General features: G+C 43.3%; 1 protein-coding gene across 15 annotated transcripts in view; it reads right to left on the bottom strand.

Moving 5' to 3' along the window:
* Positions 1-15,047, bottom strand: part of LOC139264436 (zinc finger protein 385D-like) — a 1,282,821-nt gene that overhangs the window by 513,613 nt on the left and 754,161 nt on the right. For all 15 annotated transcript variants that reach the window (XM_070880896.1, XM_070880908.1, XM_070880897.1 and 12 more), the window contains one exon: positions 14,197-14,339. In XM_070880896.1, the coding sequence (XP_070736997.1) occupies positions 14,197-14,339 (143 nt within the window). The remainder of the gene's footprint in view (positions 1-14,196; positions 14,340-15,047) is intronic.

Raw genomic sequence — 15,047 nt, 5'->3', positions numbered from 1 at the left:
CATACCATCCTGGAGTCACATCTACGGCCGCAGAAATGCTGTCTGCTCCCCTGACAATTGAATCCCCTACCACTATAGCTCTTCCATTCTTCTACCTCCCCCACCGTGTAGCTGAGCCACCTGTGGTGCCGTGGATTTGGCTCTGGCTGCACTCCCCAGGGCCACCATCGCCCTCACCGGTAATCAGAACAGAGTACCGGTTGGAGAGCGAGATGGACTCAGGGGACTCCTGCACTACATGCCTAGTCCTCATCTTCTGTCCAGCGGTCACCCAATCACTGCGCACTCTTAAGCTGCGGGGTGACCACCTCTAGAAACGTGCTATCCACATTGCTCCCAGTCTCACGGATGCACCGCAGTGACTCCAGCCACCGCTCATTTCAAAACGCGGAGCTCGAATTGGTGCAGCTGGAGACACCTCCTGCACACGTGGTCGTCCCGCCTGCGCGAAGCATCCAGGATTTCCCATGTGCCACAGGATGTGCAATCCACGGGACTGAGCTGTCCTGCCAATCCTCTAGTTACACTCGGAACTATCAAGTAGAACTAAACTCTAAACCTTTGCAAAACACGCCCAACAACTATTCAGCAATCAGCTGATTTAACTAACCTTTATTTAAAGACTAAGTTCTTAAAATGGATAGTCTATTCTTAATATCAAGCCCATTTAAAACTGTGCCTCACTTTCTGCGTGCTATTCATCCTTCCTCATTTGTTAAGGATGGACTGGCAATATATTCTCAGGGTTCCTCAGTCTTGAGAAGTGGTGAGCTTTTATACAGCTCTGGATACACAGCCAATATTTAAACTCACATTGTGGATAATTACCAACACAGACCTTTGGAACATTTTAGTTTTTTCCCCCCAAAAATCAGAACACAACTATATTAATGCTTCTCACTTGCTCATTAAGCTAATAATCATCCACTTACTGACTTTAAACCTACAAGTGTTGGCTCAGAAAAAAGTATGGGAAACACAATGGAGGTAATTTTGAATTAGTGTGATAGTATAAAATGGGTGGTAGTGAGTGGATAGTTTTACATATTTAACTGTCTTTATTTCCATTGAAATCAGTGGAAATAAAAATTGCGAGAGATGTAAAGAAGTGGTCGATTCACTAACGCCCATTTTACACTAGCGAATAAAATCAAAATTACCCTCAATGTATCCAGAAATGCCTATATTAATTCAGACGTGCTTATTTGTACTGCAACAATGGCCACCATGCTCCACCCTTTGTTTCTGATTGGTCCCCTTGGAGGATAAGCCACACCTTGACGTTTCACAGGAATGTGTAACTGGAACCGCGCATCCCAAGGTCTCACTGACCTCCACTTTGACTTCCTGAAGTGACAGAGGACAGAGCTTCCCAGAAGACAGCAAGGGCCAGCCGAGGTGCCTTACCCCAGTCCAAGTACAGCCCTCCCCCAGACGAAGTGCCTTATCACAGTGCAAGTGCATGCCTCCCCCAGCCGAAGTGCCTTATCCCAGCGCAACTGCATCCTTCCCCCCAACCTCCCCCCCGCCCCCCCACCCCCCACCATAGATGGGGCAGGCATTGTGTACAGATTGTTAACAGGTTTACTGGGTATGAAGTGAATACTGACGGTGTTGTTAATTCTGGATATCATCCGCTCCAACGATGTCCTTTGCAAGGGGTTGGAAGAACGTGATCCGTCTTTCCCCCAACCCATGTCTCTCTCCCCCCAGCCTCTCACTCTCTCCACCCCCAAGCCTCTCTCTCTCTCCCCCCCCAGCCTCTCTCTCTCTCCCCCCAGCCTCTCTCTCCCCCCCCAGACTCTCTCTCGCTATCGGCCCCTCACCGGCCACTTTCGGGCCCAGGACCACTGCTCTCAGACCCCCCGTAAGCCGTTATCGCCCCTCCGCCGGCCACTCTCAGGCCCAGGCCAGCTGCTCTTGCCCCCCGCCCCCCCGCCGGCCGCTCTCACCAGGTGCAGAGCTTATTGTACCTGATCTTATTAAATAGCCCCAATATGACAGGTCTTACAGGATTATTTTACAATTAGAAACAGAACATTTACAGTCTGCATCTGAAAAATGGGAAGATTTGTTAACATTTCAGGTGCAGACCACCTATGCTGACAGTCTCAACATAAAACAGTAATCTATCTTTCCACTATCTATAACAAATCGGTAGCTCATTTTATCCTTTTCAAATGCTGGTGGGCTAGCTGCTTTTATAAGGCCTGTCATTTTGCACTTTACTTATGTTTGCTATTTGTAAGCTTATCATTATTTTGCACTACTGGGTAAATTTGTGATCCCAGCAGGGAAGACACTTTCGAAGAGAGCACAAGTCAAAGATAGAGCGACTGTGATATATTCTTTATGATATGACTAACAAACACACTCTACAAGATGGCTCCAACACAGAATCTGTCATCATGTGATTTTGTCACATGACCTTTTATTATTTACATCAGCAGTTGCAGTACATCAGTAGTCCACTAGGCAGAGCAGTAGTCCACTAGGGGTAGCTTTATTACACTTCTCCCTTCTCAATAAAGAAGTAGTCATAACAAAATAATCATTATAGATAACATGCATAGTGATATACAACAAAAGATATGAACTTATTTGTCCACATTTACAAATCAAACTTAACCACTGGTTTTCTGTTTCTAAGAGGACACCTTCGCTCTCGAATAGAACTTTCCAAACTTGATGTTGAATGCAAACTCATTCTAGGCTGAGCCTGAGTAAAGCTTTTCTCCAAGGGGAACCCTTGATCTACATTTTGACTCTTTACAACTTCAGACTGTTTGTCTGCTTGACTCAGACTCAGACTTAAATTCTGACTTTCTCTTGGACTTGTTTCTAGTACAACTGATATAGGATTTGCTACTTGTAACTAAACTATCTGACTCATCAGAAATAATCGAATCATCCCAACTTTCAACTTCTTTCACATCTGGAGGTAAAATATGATCTTTGTGAACAAACCTGTCCATGATCAAACACCTTGACCAAATATGTGCGAGGCACATATATCTTCATTATTCTTCCTGGTAAACACTTTAACCATTTATGGTGATGGTTCTTCACTTTCACCTTCTGATTCAATTTCACAGTTCTCTCTTTTACTCTACCTCTATCATGACTATCTTTGTGTCTTAATTGTTTCTCCTCTACTGACTGTGCCAACGTTGGCTTTAGCAATGAGAATCTGGTTCGAGGCTGTCATTTGAGAAACAATTCTGCTGGTGTTCTACCAGTAGTTCTCTGAGGAGTATTACGATAAGTAATTAGAAAATTTGCCAGTTTGTGGTCCAACGACAACTGCTGTTTCTTTGGATTTGGATCCAAAATTTGCATGATGAGGTCAATTTTTACTGTGCGCTCTGCTACACCATATGTTTCACACCATTCTGCTCATGAACTGTGCAAATTCTTCTGAACAAAATTAGAGACACACTTTGTCTGTGAGGCCACATGAAGAAAACAATCTTCACAAATTGTCTTATGTATTACTTGTTGCTATTTTCCACATCAGAAGCACCTCTACCCAGTTCGAATGGCTATCAATCACAACTGTTTCAACATCCTGATCATTTGAGCCAATATCGGTTCTCACTATTGCAGTGATTCCATCCTTTATCAATAGAGCTACCCCACCTCCTTTTCCTTTCTGTCTGTCCTTCCAAATTGTCAAATACCCCTGAATATTTAATTCCCAGTCCTGGTCACCTTGCAACCACGTCTCTGTATGGCTATCAGATCATACCCATTTGTATCTATTTATACCGTCAACTCATCTATTTTGTTACGAATGCTACGGGCATTGTATTTCACCGGTATGGTGATACATCCTACAACAGGAATTTGCACTCCTGAGTAGCCTCGCAGCTCTCTCTTCAATTTCTCCAGTCAAAAATCACTCAACTTGCCTTGATATTGCGATTCCGGTACTACCCTCACCGATGCACCAGTGTCGATTTCCATGGGTAACCTGGTTCCTGCAACATCTATTTGGATGACGATACATCACGAATCGTTTTTAGATACCCTCGTGCTCCTGATGACATATATCTCCAGAAACTCATCATCCTGTTGTTTCTCTTCAATGCTATGTAGTCTCCGGCGATTTCTACTTCTAGTATTGAACGTCGGTTTATTCTTCAGTCGGCATGCCTTCGCAAGGTGTCCAGTTTTCTTGCAGTAGAAACACTCTGTCTTTACATATGGACAATTTTGAGCAATGTGTTGACCCAAGCATTGATAGCACGACTTCAATTCACTGTTACCTTGGCCAGTTGCTGAGGCCTTGGGGCCCAAATGCCTTTTAGTTTTAACCTGCAAGCGATTCACCTCAGTTGCTTTATGACTGGAAATGGTGCGAAATTTTCGGGTGTATTGGTCGGCCATATCCATCGACATAGCTGTCTGACAAGCCAAATCAAAAGTCAAGTTAGGGGTTGTCAACAATTTTCTTCTGATTCCTTCATTTTTCATCCCCCGAACAAAGTGGTCACGCAATTCTCGGTCCTGCAAGTTTCTGAAATGACAGTGAATGGACAGCTTTTTTAAAGCTAAAATGTACGTACTGTTACCCTCGGCAATTAATTGATCTTGTATTCCAAAACGATAACTTTCAGCAATTTCTAGGGACTCAGGACTGTAGTGCTGATAATCTCTGTCAGCAGCGTGCCCATTGGCTTGCCGGGAATAATCTAATTTTTCAGGGTTTCATACACCTCAAGACTTGCTTCAGTCAAGAAAATAGCCTGTTTTCTTTCTAAAACCACCCAGTTACAGTTTTCATCATCGGAGACTTCGATGATACTATTCACGGTGAAAAACATTTGTAGCCACTTCACATATGCTCTGAAAGTCTCTCGGTCGGGATGGAACTCATCCAAGCACCCCATTATTCCCAAAGGCATGGCCATCTGGATTCCTGGCAATGTCAACAGTTCAACTAAGTGTGCTTGAAACTTACCTTGGATTTTTAACTGTTCTGCAAAACAAAGAACCTCTCAAAGTCTCTCTGTTGGCTGGCAGGATAATTCACCAACAAAAATTTCAGCTAGAGAATCCAGAAATCCTATCCTCGTGGCCAATGTGATATATTCTTTACAACATAACTAACAAACACACGCTACAAAATGGCTCCAACACAGAAACTGTCACCATGTGACTTTGTCATGTGACATTTTTATTATTTACATCAGTAGTTGCACTACATCAATAGTCCACTAGGTGGAGCATTAGTCCACTAAGGGGAGCTCTATTACAGTTACAACCCTCCTTGCCAGCAAATCTCGCTGCTGAGAGCACTGATTCATGGAATTTACCCATACAGCTAATGGAAAATGGACAAATCATGCAAGTATTCCTAAACTGTAATTGCAGTAATCTAGTCCCATGCTCTGTTCAGAGAAAGTCCTAAAACATCACAACCTACACATACGTCTGACACTCAAGATTCCTTTTTTAGGCCTTCAATGTGAAAGGCTGCAATATGTAAAAGTCACCTTCATTCATGCCATGATAATAGCATGTTGAATATCAGCAGGTGTAGTAAATGTTATTTTATCTGTTAGCAACAAGCTGTCCCTGAAGACTTAAATCATTCATAATGCAAAGCTCACGCTGAACAGAATTTTGCACTGTTAATCTCCAGCTCTACATTCTCAAATGCAAATATGTTATATCACAGCAACATAACTGATGGTTTTGGCATCGATGGTAACACTAATCCTTGGCAACCACAAGGATGAGTTTTACATCGGCGGCAATTTCTTATGGGGACAGCTTGGTGGTTTTTCCACTCTCCTTGGTACTCTACTTATTTGTCTTATCTTCTCCACTGTCCCTCATTCAGGTTGCATCTATTTCAGGACACCAGACTCCTTCCTTGCTCTTGAAAAAGTATCACGAATGCGATATGCACTTAAATACAAGCCTGAATAATGATGTAATAAGTCCCATTAAATGCTGCTTATTAAGTCTTTATAAAGCAAAAATATGTTAAAACTTGCTTAATGCATTAATGGCCATTAGACTCATTTACTCCTAGATACCAGCTTAGGAGCGTGGAAAAGCAGTAGTGGCTCCTATTTACACTAGCACAGACACTTCACTAGCTCACACTTTTATCTCCTGTCTTTCAAATGTCAAGGAATTTGTCTCTTCGACTAAAGGAGTTGCTCGTCCTTTGATCCTGATAATGATGCCTCTGGCAAGTCATTGCTGTACTGTGAAAAACAGGCTACAGACTTAACTTGAGCATCTTGAAGAGTTTTTAACTTAATAACTCAAAGTTAGGACAGATTACTGAGCCTCCAATTGTCCAAAATCACTTTCAGTGTTAGGCCATTCACACATATATCTCATTCTATGTTATCAATTTTCATTCAGATATCTGGCTTTTGCATTACTGATATATGATACAAAAATAATGGGACATTTATACCATTACTGTTCCTTTGTGTTCCTGTCAACCATATGGTTCAGTTCATAACACAATGAATGCTTTTCTGCTGACTGATAATAGATCACATCTCCTTTCTCTGAACAAAGCCTTAAAGGTCACACTACCAAGTTACCCTGGTTCGCCTATCTATGTATCATTGTCTGTAATAGTTTTACATATCTAATATATTAAACACATAATTAGTTTGAACTGCTACAGTACATCAGGGCAGAAAATGTAATGTTTATGCTGCCAGTGTTTGTAACATGGTTAAAGCAAAGGGTAATGTTTGATATAAACAGAAGTGCAGTAGCGGGAGTAGCAGCAGCTGACAATAAAAGCAATGGCTGAGGTAGTGCATCTGTGTGGATGATCTGGCTGCAAGCAAAGTGCAGGTGTCACTTTTGGAAAAGTGTAAGATAGTAGCTAATGGATACAGTTGAGGAAATATACACATGTTAATGAGGGTATGAAATCATAGCCTTATGGAAATACTGGGAAAGGCATGCAGGATGAGCAAGACAGAAACATAGGAACAGTAGTAGGCCATTCAGCCCCTCGAACCTGTTCCGCCATTTAATTAGACCATGGCTGATCTGTGCCTTAATTCCATCTACCTGCCTTGATTCTGTAAAGCTTAATGCCTTTGCCGAACCAAAATCTATTAATCTCAGTTTTGAAATTTTCAATTGACCTAGGGGGAGAAATTCAGGTCACTTGCATCTCCAATTCAGGTGCAAACAACTTTTCGCCCGGGCATGGCACCACTACCATCTCCCACGGGATTCTGCGGGAGGTTAGACGCAGCATGAACCGGAAGAGCCCCAGGTGTGGTGGCGAATAATTTAAAGATGGCCGACTTACCGTTCGTGGCCTTCCTCACTGTAGATCGCGAGGTGCGTGGCACGATCTTGCAGCTCGGCACTCCGCTTATGAGCCGGGCTGCTGCCATGGCATCCCGCTCCCTAGTTCTCGGCTGCAGAGTCGGCAGCATGGTCCTCCCCTTTAATGGAAGGGGAGGGCCCTGTCTTCCCGCTACTGCTACGTGCCCCTCCTCAGAGTGCTGAACATTTGCGCCTGGTCCCGTCCCGTGGGGAAGTACAGTGCAATATATTGCGCTGCACTTCCTCTGGGGATGGTAAGCCCAGTTTCAGTTGCGGGGCGGGACTTCCGCACCTGGCACAGGAGCTCCCGCCTCACGGCTGGTGTACCGAATCTCACCCCCATAGTCTCAACAGCTTTTTTGGAGAGAGTTTTCCAGACATCCACTACCCTTTATGTGAAAAAGTGCTTCCTGACATCACCCCTGAACAGCCTAGCACTAATTTTAAAGCTATGCTCTCTTGTTCTGGACTCCCCCACGAACAGAAATAGTTTCTCTCTATCTACCCTATCGAATCCGATGATAATCTTAAACACCTCAATGAGATAACTTTGTGATCTTCTATATTCAATGAAATACAAGCCTATGCAATCTGCCTTCATAATATAACTTTTTAAGCCCCGGTACCATTCCGGTGAATCTGCACTGCACCCCTTCTAAAGACAATGGCCATGAAATTCCGGTCTACCCGGGTCCATATGAAGTTTCTACGGACCCGGGAACGCATCGGAAAAGCCAGTTTTCAGTGCACAATGCGCATGCACTAAAAGCCGGCTTTTCCAATCTGTCAAGCGTCTTGACAGATCATTTGTATCTCGGGAGCGAGGACATTTGCAAGGGCAAGATTGCGGGATTTACCCATATCTTGCCCAGCAAATGTCCTCAAAACTCTTGCACCTAATAAAAGCAGGTGTATAGCCTACTTTTACAGGCGTAAGAGTTTAAAAACATGCAAAATTCTAATTAAATTAAATTAGAAAAACACTAATTATTTTTAAAAACCCTGCCCACTATGTTACATTTATTTTTAACTATAATTAAAAAAACTTTTTAAAAACTCGGAAAAATGTTTTTCTCTCAGATATTTATTAACTTTAATTTCAATTAATTTTAATTATGTGAGGTGTGTTTTTTATTTTTTATTACATGTGTTTAGTGTCTTTGTTTTTTTTTCTCATTAATAGCAATGAGAACATGTAGATATGGAGTTCTCATTGCTATTAATGAGAAAACTGTGGAATACAGTACCTGATTGGCTATAGCAGTCACGCGTGACGGCACCTTCTGTGTGGGAACCTGGAGGACGGGAGCACGCTTCGCAGCGCGGGAAGAGAAGGCCTCCCCACCGGAATCCTCGGCTCCTCCCGGACCACCAGGTACTTTCGTAGAAATGTTTCAGGTCGGAGGCAATTGCCCGCGGGAAGCCTCCGACCGGAATTTCAGGGCCAATCTATCCTTCCTGAGGTGCGGAGCCCAGAACTTTTTTTTAATGTGGGAATTGCTGGCAAGGCCAGCATTTATTGCCCATCCTTAATTGCAAAGGTGGTGGTGTGCCGTCTTCTTGGACCGCTGCAGTCCATGTGTTGAAGATACTCCCATAGTGCTGTTAGGGAGGGAGTCCTAGGATTTTGGCCCGGCGATGATGAAGGAATGACAATATATATTTCTAAGTCAGGATGGTGTTTGACTTGGAGGGGAACTTGTAGGTGAAGGTGTTACCATGCTCCTGCTGCCCTTGTTCTTCTAGATGGTAGAGGTCGCGGGTTTGGGAGGTGCTGCCGAAGAAGCCTTGGTGAGTTGCTGCAGTGCATCTTGTAGGTGGTACACACTGCAGCTACAATACATCGGTTGTAGAGGGAGTAAATGTTTAAGGTAGTGGATGGGGTGCTGATCAAGCAGGCTGCTTTGTCCCGGATGGTGTCAAGCTTCTTGAGTATTGTTGGAGTTGCACTCATCCAGATAAGTGGAGAGTATTCCATCATACTCCTAGCTTGTGCCTTGTAGATGGTGGAAAGGCTTTGGGGAGTCAGGAGATCAGTGACTCACCACAGAATACCCAGCCTCTGACCTGCTCTTGTTGCCACAGTATTTATTTGTCTGGTCCAGTTAAGTTTCTGGTCAATGGTGACCCACAGGATGTTGATGGTGTGGGATTCGGTGATTGTAATGCCGTTGAACATCAAGGGGCGGTGGTTATGCTCTCTCTTGTTGGAGATGGTCATTGCCTGGCACTTGTGTGCTGCGAATATTACTTGCCACTTATCAACCCAAGCCGGAATGTCGTCCAGGTCTTGCTGCATGCGGGCATGGACTGCCTCATTATCTGAGGAGTTGCGAATGAAACTGAACGCTGTGCAATCATCAGCGAACATCTGACCTTATGTTGGAGGGAAGGTCATTGGTGAAGCAGCTGAAGATAGTTGGGCCTAGGACACTGCCCAGAGGAACTCCTGCAGTGACTGTTCTTCATATGTAAGCCTGTATAGTAAAGGGTAGGTTTTATAATTTATCTGTCCTGGAGCGGAAATTTGCCCAACGGAGCATATATTGAAAATTGGGAAGCAGAGGTCGGTGCACCTGATTGACCATTCTCGGATACTCCTGTCCATTCACCTAATGGATAGAAAATCATGCAGTCCACGAGCTGAGCACCTCCACACCAGAATTCACAATATGTGTTCTCATCATGCAAAGCTCTGCACCAGAATGTTAAATCGGGAAATGTAATCAAATGCCAACAAGGCACTTGATCATAGCCAAGACTAATGCTGTCCTCACCCAATTGGGAATCATTTTGATTTTGGGTGAAAGTGAAAAATGATTCAGCTGGCCGTTATGCATCTCTCCCGATTTTCACTTCTATTGATGTCAGGAGAGATTGAAGTGGGTAGGAAGGGGTTGCGTTTAAGTTTTTTTTTTAAACCCACCCGTTCTTGGGGGTTAACATTCCCCTCAAGCAATACCAAATTGAATATTCATAGAATAATGCTAATGTAGTCCTTCCATTCACTCAGTCAAAACATATGCTTCTTTGATGTGCTGTGTTTGCATTTCCCACATTCACAATCCCTGGCCCACAGAGTAAGAACTGATTGTTTCATTCACAGCATCCTTTTTTGTTAAATACCAACACAATTTTACAAGATTAAGAATGTAGAGTTACACCGTGGATCTGAAAACCACTCATTCACCTCTGCAACCCAGGTTGGAATTAAGCCCATTCCAGAATGGTGAGAGTCTCCCCTCTCTGCTGGCTACTAGGATCATATATGAAATCCACACCAATGCAGTTCTTAGTGGGTGAAAGTCAGAGCCATAATTCAATGTGAATTGTCAGTTTTGCTTACACAAGCCAAAGGGTTGGCTCATATGGGTAATAAAGTGGTACACGGCATTGTGGAGATGGGGGAATTGGAGGGGCAGTAGCTTCCCAGACCGATAGCTACAGTGCTGATTCCAGCCAGACCATTTACAGTGCCCTGCTACAGTGATTCTTTCGCCATGCAGAGCTCTGCAGTTCCTCTCCCAGCGATTAAATTTGAAATTACTTGAGAGCACGGGTCGCAGTGTTTGCAATCTCTAAAAATGTTAATTAAAGGCAAGCAGGTTTAATACATGTCTGGGAAAGCCCAAGAGATCTAGTGGGGAACTTTTTAAACCCAGTTTGACAGCGCACTGACGCTGCTCTGCGCTGAGCTTACGGCTCGCATCTCACCGTAGGCAACTAGGCCCATACAGTAGAGCCTGGTCTCCAGTTGTCTTGGATCTCCTTGCCACTGGACCAAGACCTTGCTCTGCTGCCCATGTGGTAGCCAGTGTGCAATGGCCATGCCACATTAAAAGAATTCACGCTCAGGTATCTTCCACGCTTCAAAATTAAGTTTGGGACCTGGAATTTTAGGACCCTCACGGACAACCACATTGGACTGTACAGCCACCTGAGAACTCACTTTTAGAGTGGAAGCAAGTCTTCCTCGATTTCGAGAGACTGCCTATGATGGTGATGGCACTGTATTTTGCAAAATGTCAAATGGAATGGAGTCTGACACTGCTACTCTGTTGGGTTAGGCCAGCTCTAACTCTAAATTCACATTGCAACTTGAGAGTTGATGTGAAGCAGAAACCGCTTTGCCCTGACACTGAAGTTACAGTGTAAATGCACCTTAGGTTGAGGTTGAAACATACAGCTGGGGCAGAGTTATCAATCAGGTTTCCATCCCTGCCACAGTACCGAAACGGCTCTTATCAAAGTAACAAATGACTTAAGCTCGTCCAAAACTCTGGTGCCTGTATCCTAACTTGCACCAAGTCCCATTCACCTATATGACTGTGACCGTGGTAAACTATCCCTTCTCGACCAATCTGCATCCTTTGACATGGTTGACTTCATCATCCTCTTCCGACGCTTCTCCTCCGTCATCCAGCTGGGTGGGACTGCACTCACCTGGTTCCATGCTTATCTATTCAATCACAGCCAGAGAATCACTTGCAATGGCTTATTTTCCCACTCCTACACAGTTACATCTGGTGACCCTAATGTTCAATCCTTGGCCCCCTCCTGTTTCTCATCTATATACTGCCCTGCGCCGATATCATCCGAAATCAGAACGTCATGTACGCTGACAACACCCAACTCTACCTCACCACCACTTCTCTCAACCACTCCACTGTCTCGAAATTGTCAAACTGCTTGTCCAACATACATTACTGGATGAGCAGAAATTTCCTCCAACTAAATATTGGGAAGACTGAAGCTATTGTCTTAGGTCATTGCACAAACTCTGATCCCCAGCCATTGATTCCATCCCTCTTCCCTGGCCACTGTCTGAGGCTGAACCAGACTGTTCACAACCCTGGTGTCGAATTTGATCCAGACATCAGCTTCCGACCACATATCCACGCCATCACTAAGACCACCGATTTCCACATCCATAATATCACCCAAGACTACCCTGACTCAGCTCATCTGCTGCTGAAACCCTCACCCATGCCTTTGTTACCTCTAGACTTGATTATTCCAATGCATTCCTAGCCAGCCTCCCATTTTCCACCCTCCATAAACTTAAGCTTATACAAAACTCTGCTGCCCGCATCCTAATGCACACCAAGGCCCATTCACCCATCACCTCTATGCTTGCTGACCTACATTTGGCTCCCGGTTAAGCGACGCTTCGATTTTAAAGTTCTCATCTTTGTTTTCAAATTCCTCCTTTGTTTTCAAATGCCTCACCCTTCTTTAGCTCTGTATCATCCTCCAGCCCTACAAACTCTGCGATATCTGCAACTCCTCCAATTCTAGCCTCTTGCACATTCCCGAGTGCCAGCCGTGCCTTCAGCTGCCGAGGTCCTTAGCTCTGGAATTCCCTCCCTAAACCTCTCTGCCTCTTTTTCCTCCTTTAAGACGCTCCGTAAAATTTACCTCTCATCTAGCCAAATGTCTCTTTATGTGGCTTGCTGCCAAACTTTCTTTGATAACGCTCCTGTCAAGGCCCTTGGGATGTTTTACTATGTTAAATCAAAGTTGTTGTTGCCCTGGCCAATATTTATCTCTCAATCAATATCACTAAATAAAATAGATTATCTGGTCATTATCATATTGCTGTTTGTGGGATCTTGTTGTGCATAAATTGGCTGCCACACTTCCTACATAACAACAGTGACTGCACTCCAAAAGTACTTCATTGGCTCTATGCTAAATATGGCAGGAGTCAGTGTCAGCATCGCGCCCGGTCGCAAAGACATTTGCATCCCTTAGCGCCCATTACTCCCCCAAAATGTTTTTTAAACAATGTACATTTTTTATTTTTTTAAATCTCTAACAATAATTAAAATCTGAAGGAATGAGACTCCACACTTATAAAAGTTAATTTTCAATGCCAGAGAGGTTGTTTGGCAGTAATTAATACTTAACACATCGTTGAAAATTTACTTACACTAGAATTGACCTTTACTGGCCAGTTTAGTAGTGAGCTATCATGTAAGTACTGCAATGTCACACCCTTCCGGGTGTTTCAATGCCATGTCTCTTGGCGTGTTACTGTTATAGCAAAGCTTCCAGAGGAGCAGGGCAACTCAGATAGCAACTTTCTGATTACCATGTTTAACTGCTCATGTGCACTCGCCGAAGTTGCCGTTCGATTTACTCTTTAATAATGGTGAGCGCTGATAGCCTACCATTATTTCTGCCACAAAATCCAGGCCAAGGGTCTGACGTACAAGTTGATACTGTGCCCAGAAAGTGGTTGGGTGGAACTATTAGCAGTATTGACAAACAATATGTAGAATATTGAAAATTCAGTAGCTTGCTTTAGTTCTGTCTTAGAATATTTTGTATTCAAGAGCTATAGCAAGTCAATCTTAAAGCTGCAATATGTTAGAAAGTGTGTGGATGTTTTACAAGCTGCAGAAAGGTATTTTGCACTCAGGGGTCAAAGCACACTACATATTGTTTTGTGTTTGAAAGGTATGTGCATAATATACATTGAGATTTCAATGCAACATACTCTTTACAGAACATTTTTCAGTAAAAATCAAAAAAAAAACACACAGCGAAAAATATGCTACATTTCATACAGGAAGTGACTATGCTTTATATGCTATATCCAAACTCTAGAGAACAACTGAAAACAAATTCTGTAACAGCGACAGTTGTACCAAATTCAGTTTAAACTCAAGCTACAGCGTTATCACCAAGCATAATTAAAACATTCTGGGAACATAAACTTCTTCGCAATGGAAATATTCTAAAGAACTCATCATTCTAAAGTACCATCCTTTTCTCTTTCTGAAATATTAAAGCAGGCACTGGAATATTTTCACGACCCCCTCAAAGTTAGCTCTGTTGAACAACGGAGAATAGAAACCAAGAACTCACCGCGTTAAAATTGGGGAAAAGGCTGACCGCAGCAGCAGTGTCCAGTGGGAATGGAAGAAATGGTTTAACATCCAAGGCCGGCTGCATAGCCGGGACTGGCGGCCGCATTAAGGCAGGAAGCACGTTGCTTTGGCATGTGCCGCCTGTAGAGAAGAGAAATAAGTCAACATTTACTTTGGTACGCTCACGTGTTGTATTATTTTTGCATTCCGTGCCAGACTAAAGATAGCAGCCAAAACTGGAAGAAAAACTCAAAAAACTGTTTCAGCAACCCACTTTAAAAAGCGCACCATGACAATCTCATTGCAGTTATTGACAGCACCATAGAATGAATAATAGCACAGACAGAGGTCCATTGCTGAGTAATCCATGGACCAGAGGAAAATAAAATATTTTGGATGGTTGTGTTCAGAGGAGCGTAACTCATTCGAGGTATACTGACAGACAAGCTGATTTCTGCTGATAAACCTACACAGGCTGCTCACTCCTGAGGTGAGTTCAAATCTGAAAGTAGAAGCGATTCCAAGTCTCTGATGATTCAACTGAAATGAGATTGTACATTCTGTGAAAAAAGTATGCAAATTAGCATGAAATCACAATACATACTAATGAGCAGCAGTGTGTTTACATACCACTGCAAACCCTTAAATGTGTTTGTTTCTTGCCACAAGGTACAGCACTACTCTCTGTCTGCTGCCAAGAATACAAAATGGTTACAGACCTAAATAACACGATGGTTTCAATTATTTCTCAAAGTATTGTTGTTTTAATATTAATTGAAAACTAACTGAGTCAAAGGGACGGTTTTAAAGAACAATAACTGTACAAGTTAACAACATTCATTTATTGGA

This window comes from Pristiophorus japonicus, chromosome 5, assembly GCF_044704955.1.
Source record: "Pristiophorus japonicus isolate sPriJap1 chromosome 5, sPriJap1.hap1, whole genome shotgun sequence".
Lineage (NCBI taxonomy): Eukaryota > Metazoa > Chordata > Chondrichthyes > Pristiophoridae > Pristiophorus > Pristiophorus japonicus.
Note: the sequence above shows the minus strand (reverse complement) of the source record. Positions and strands in the feature narration are given on the sequence as shown.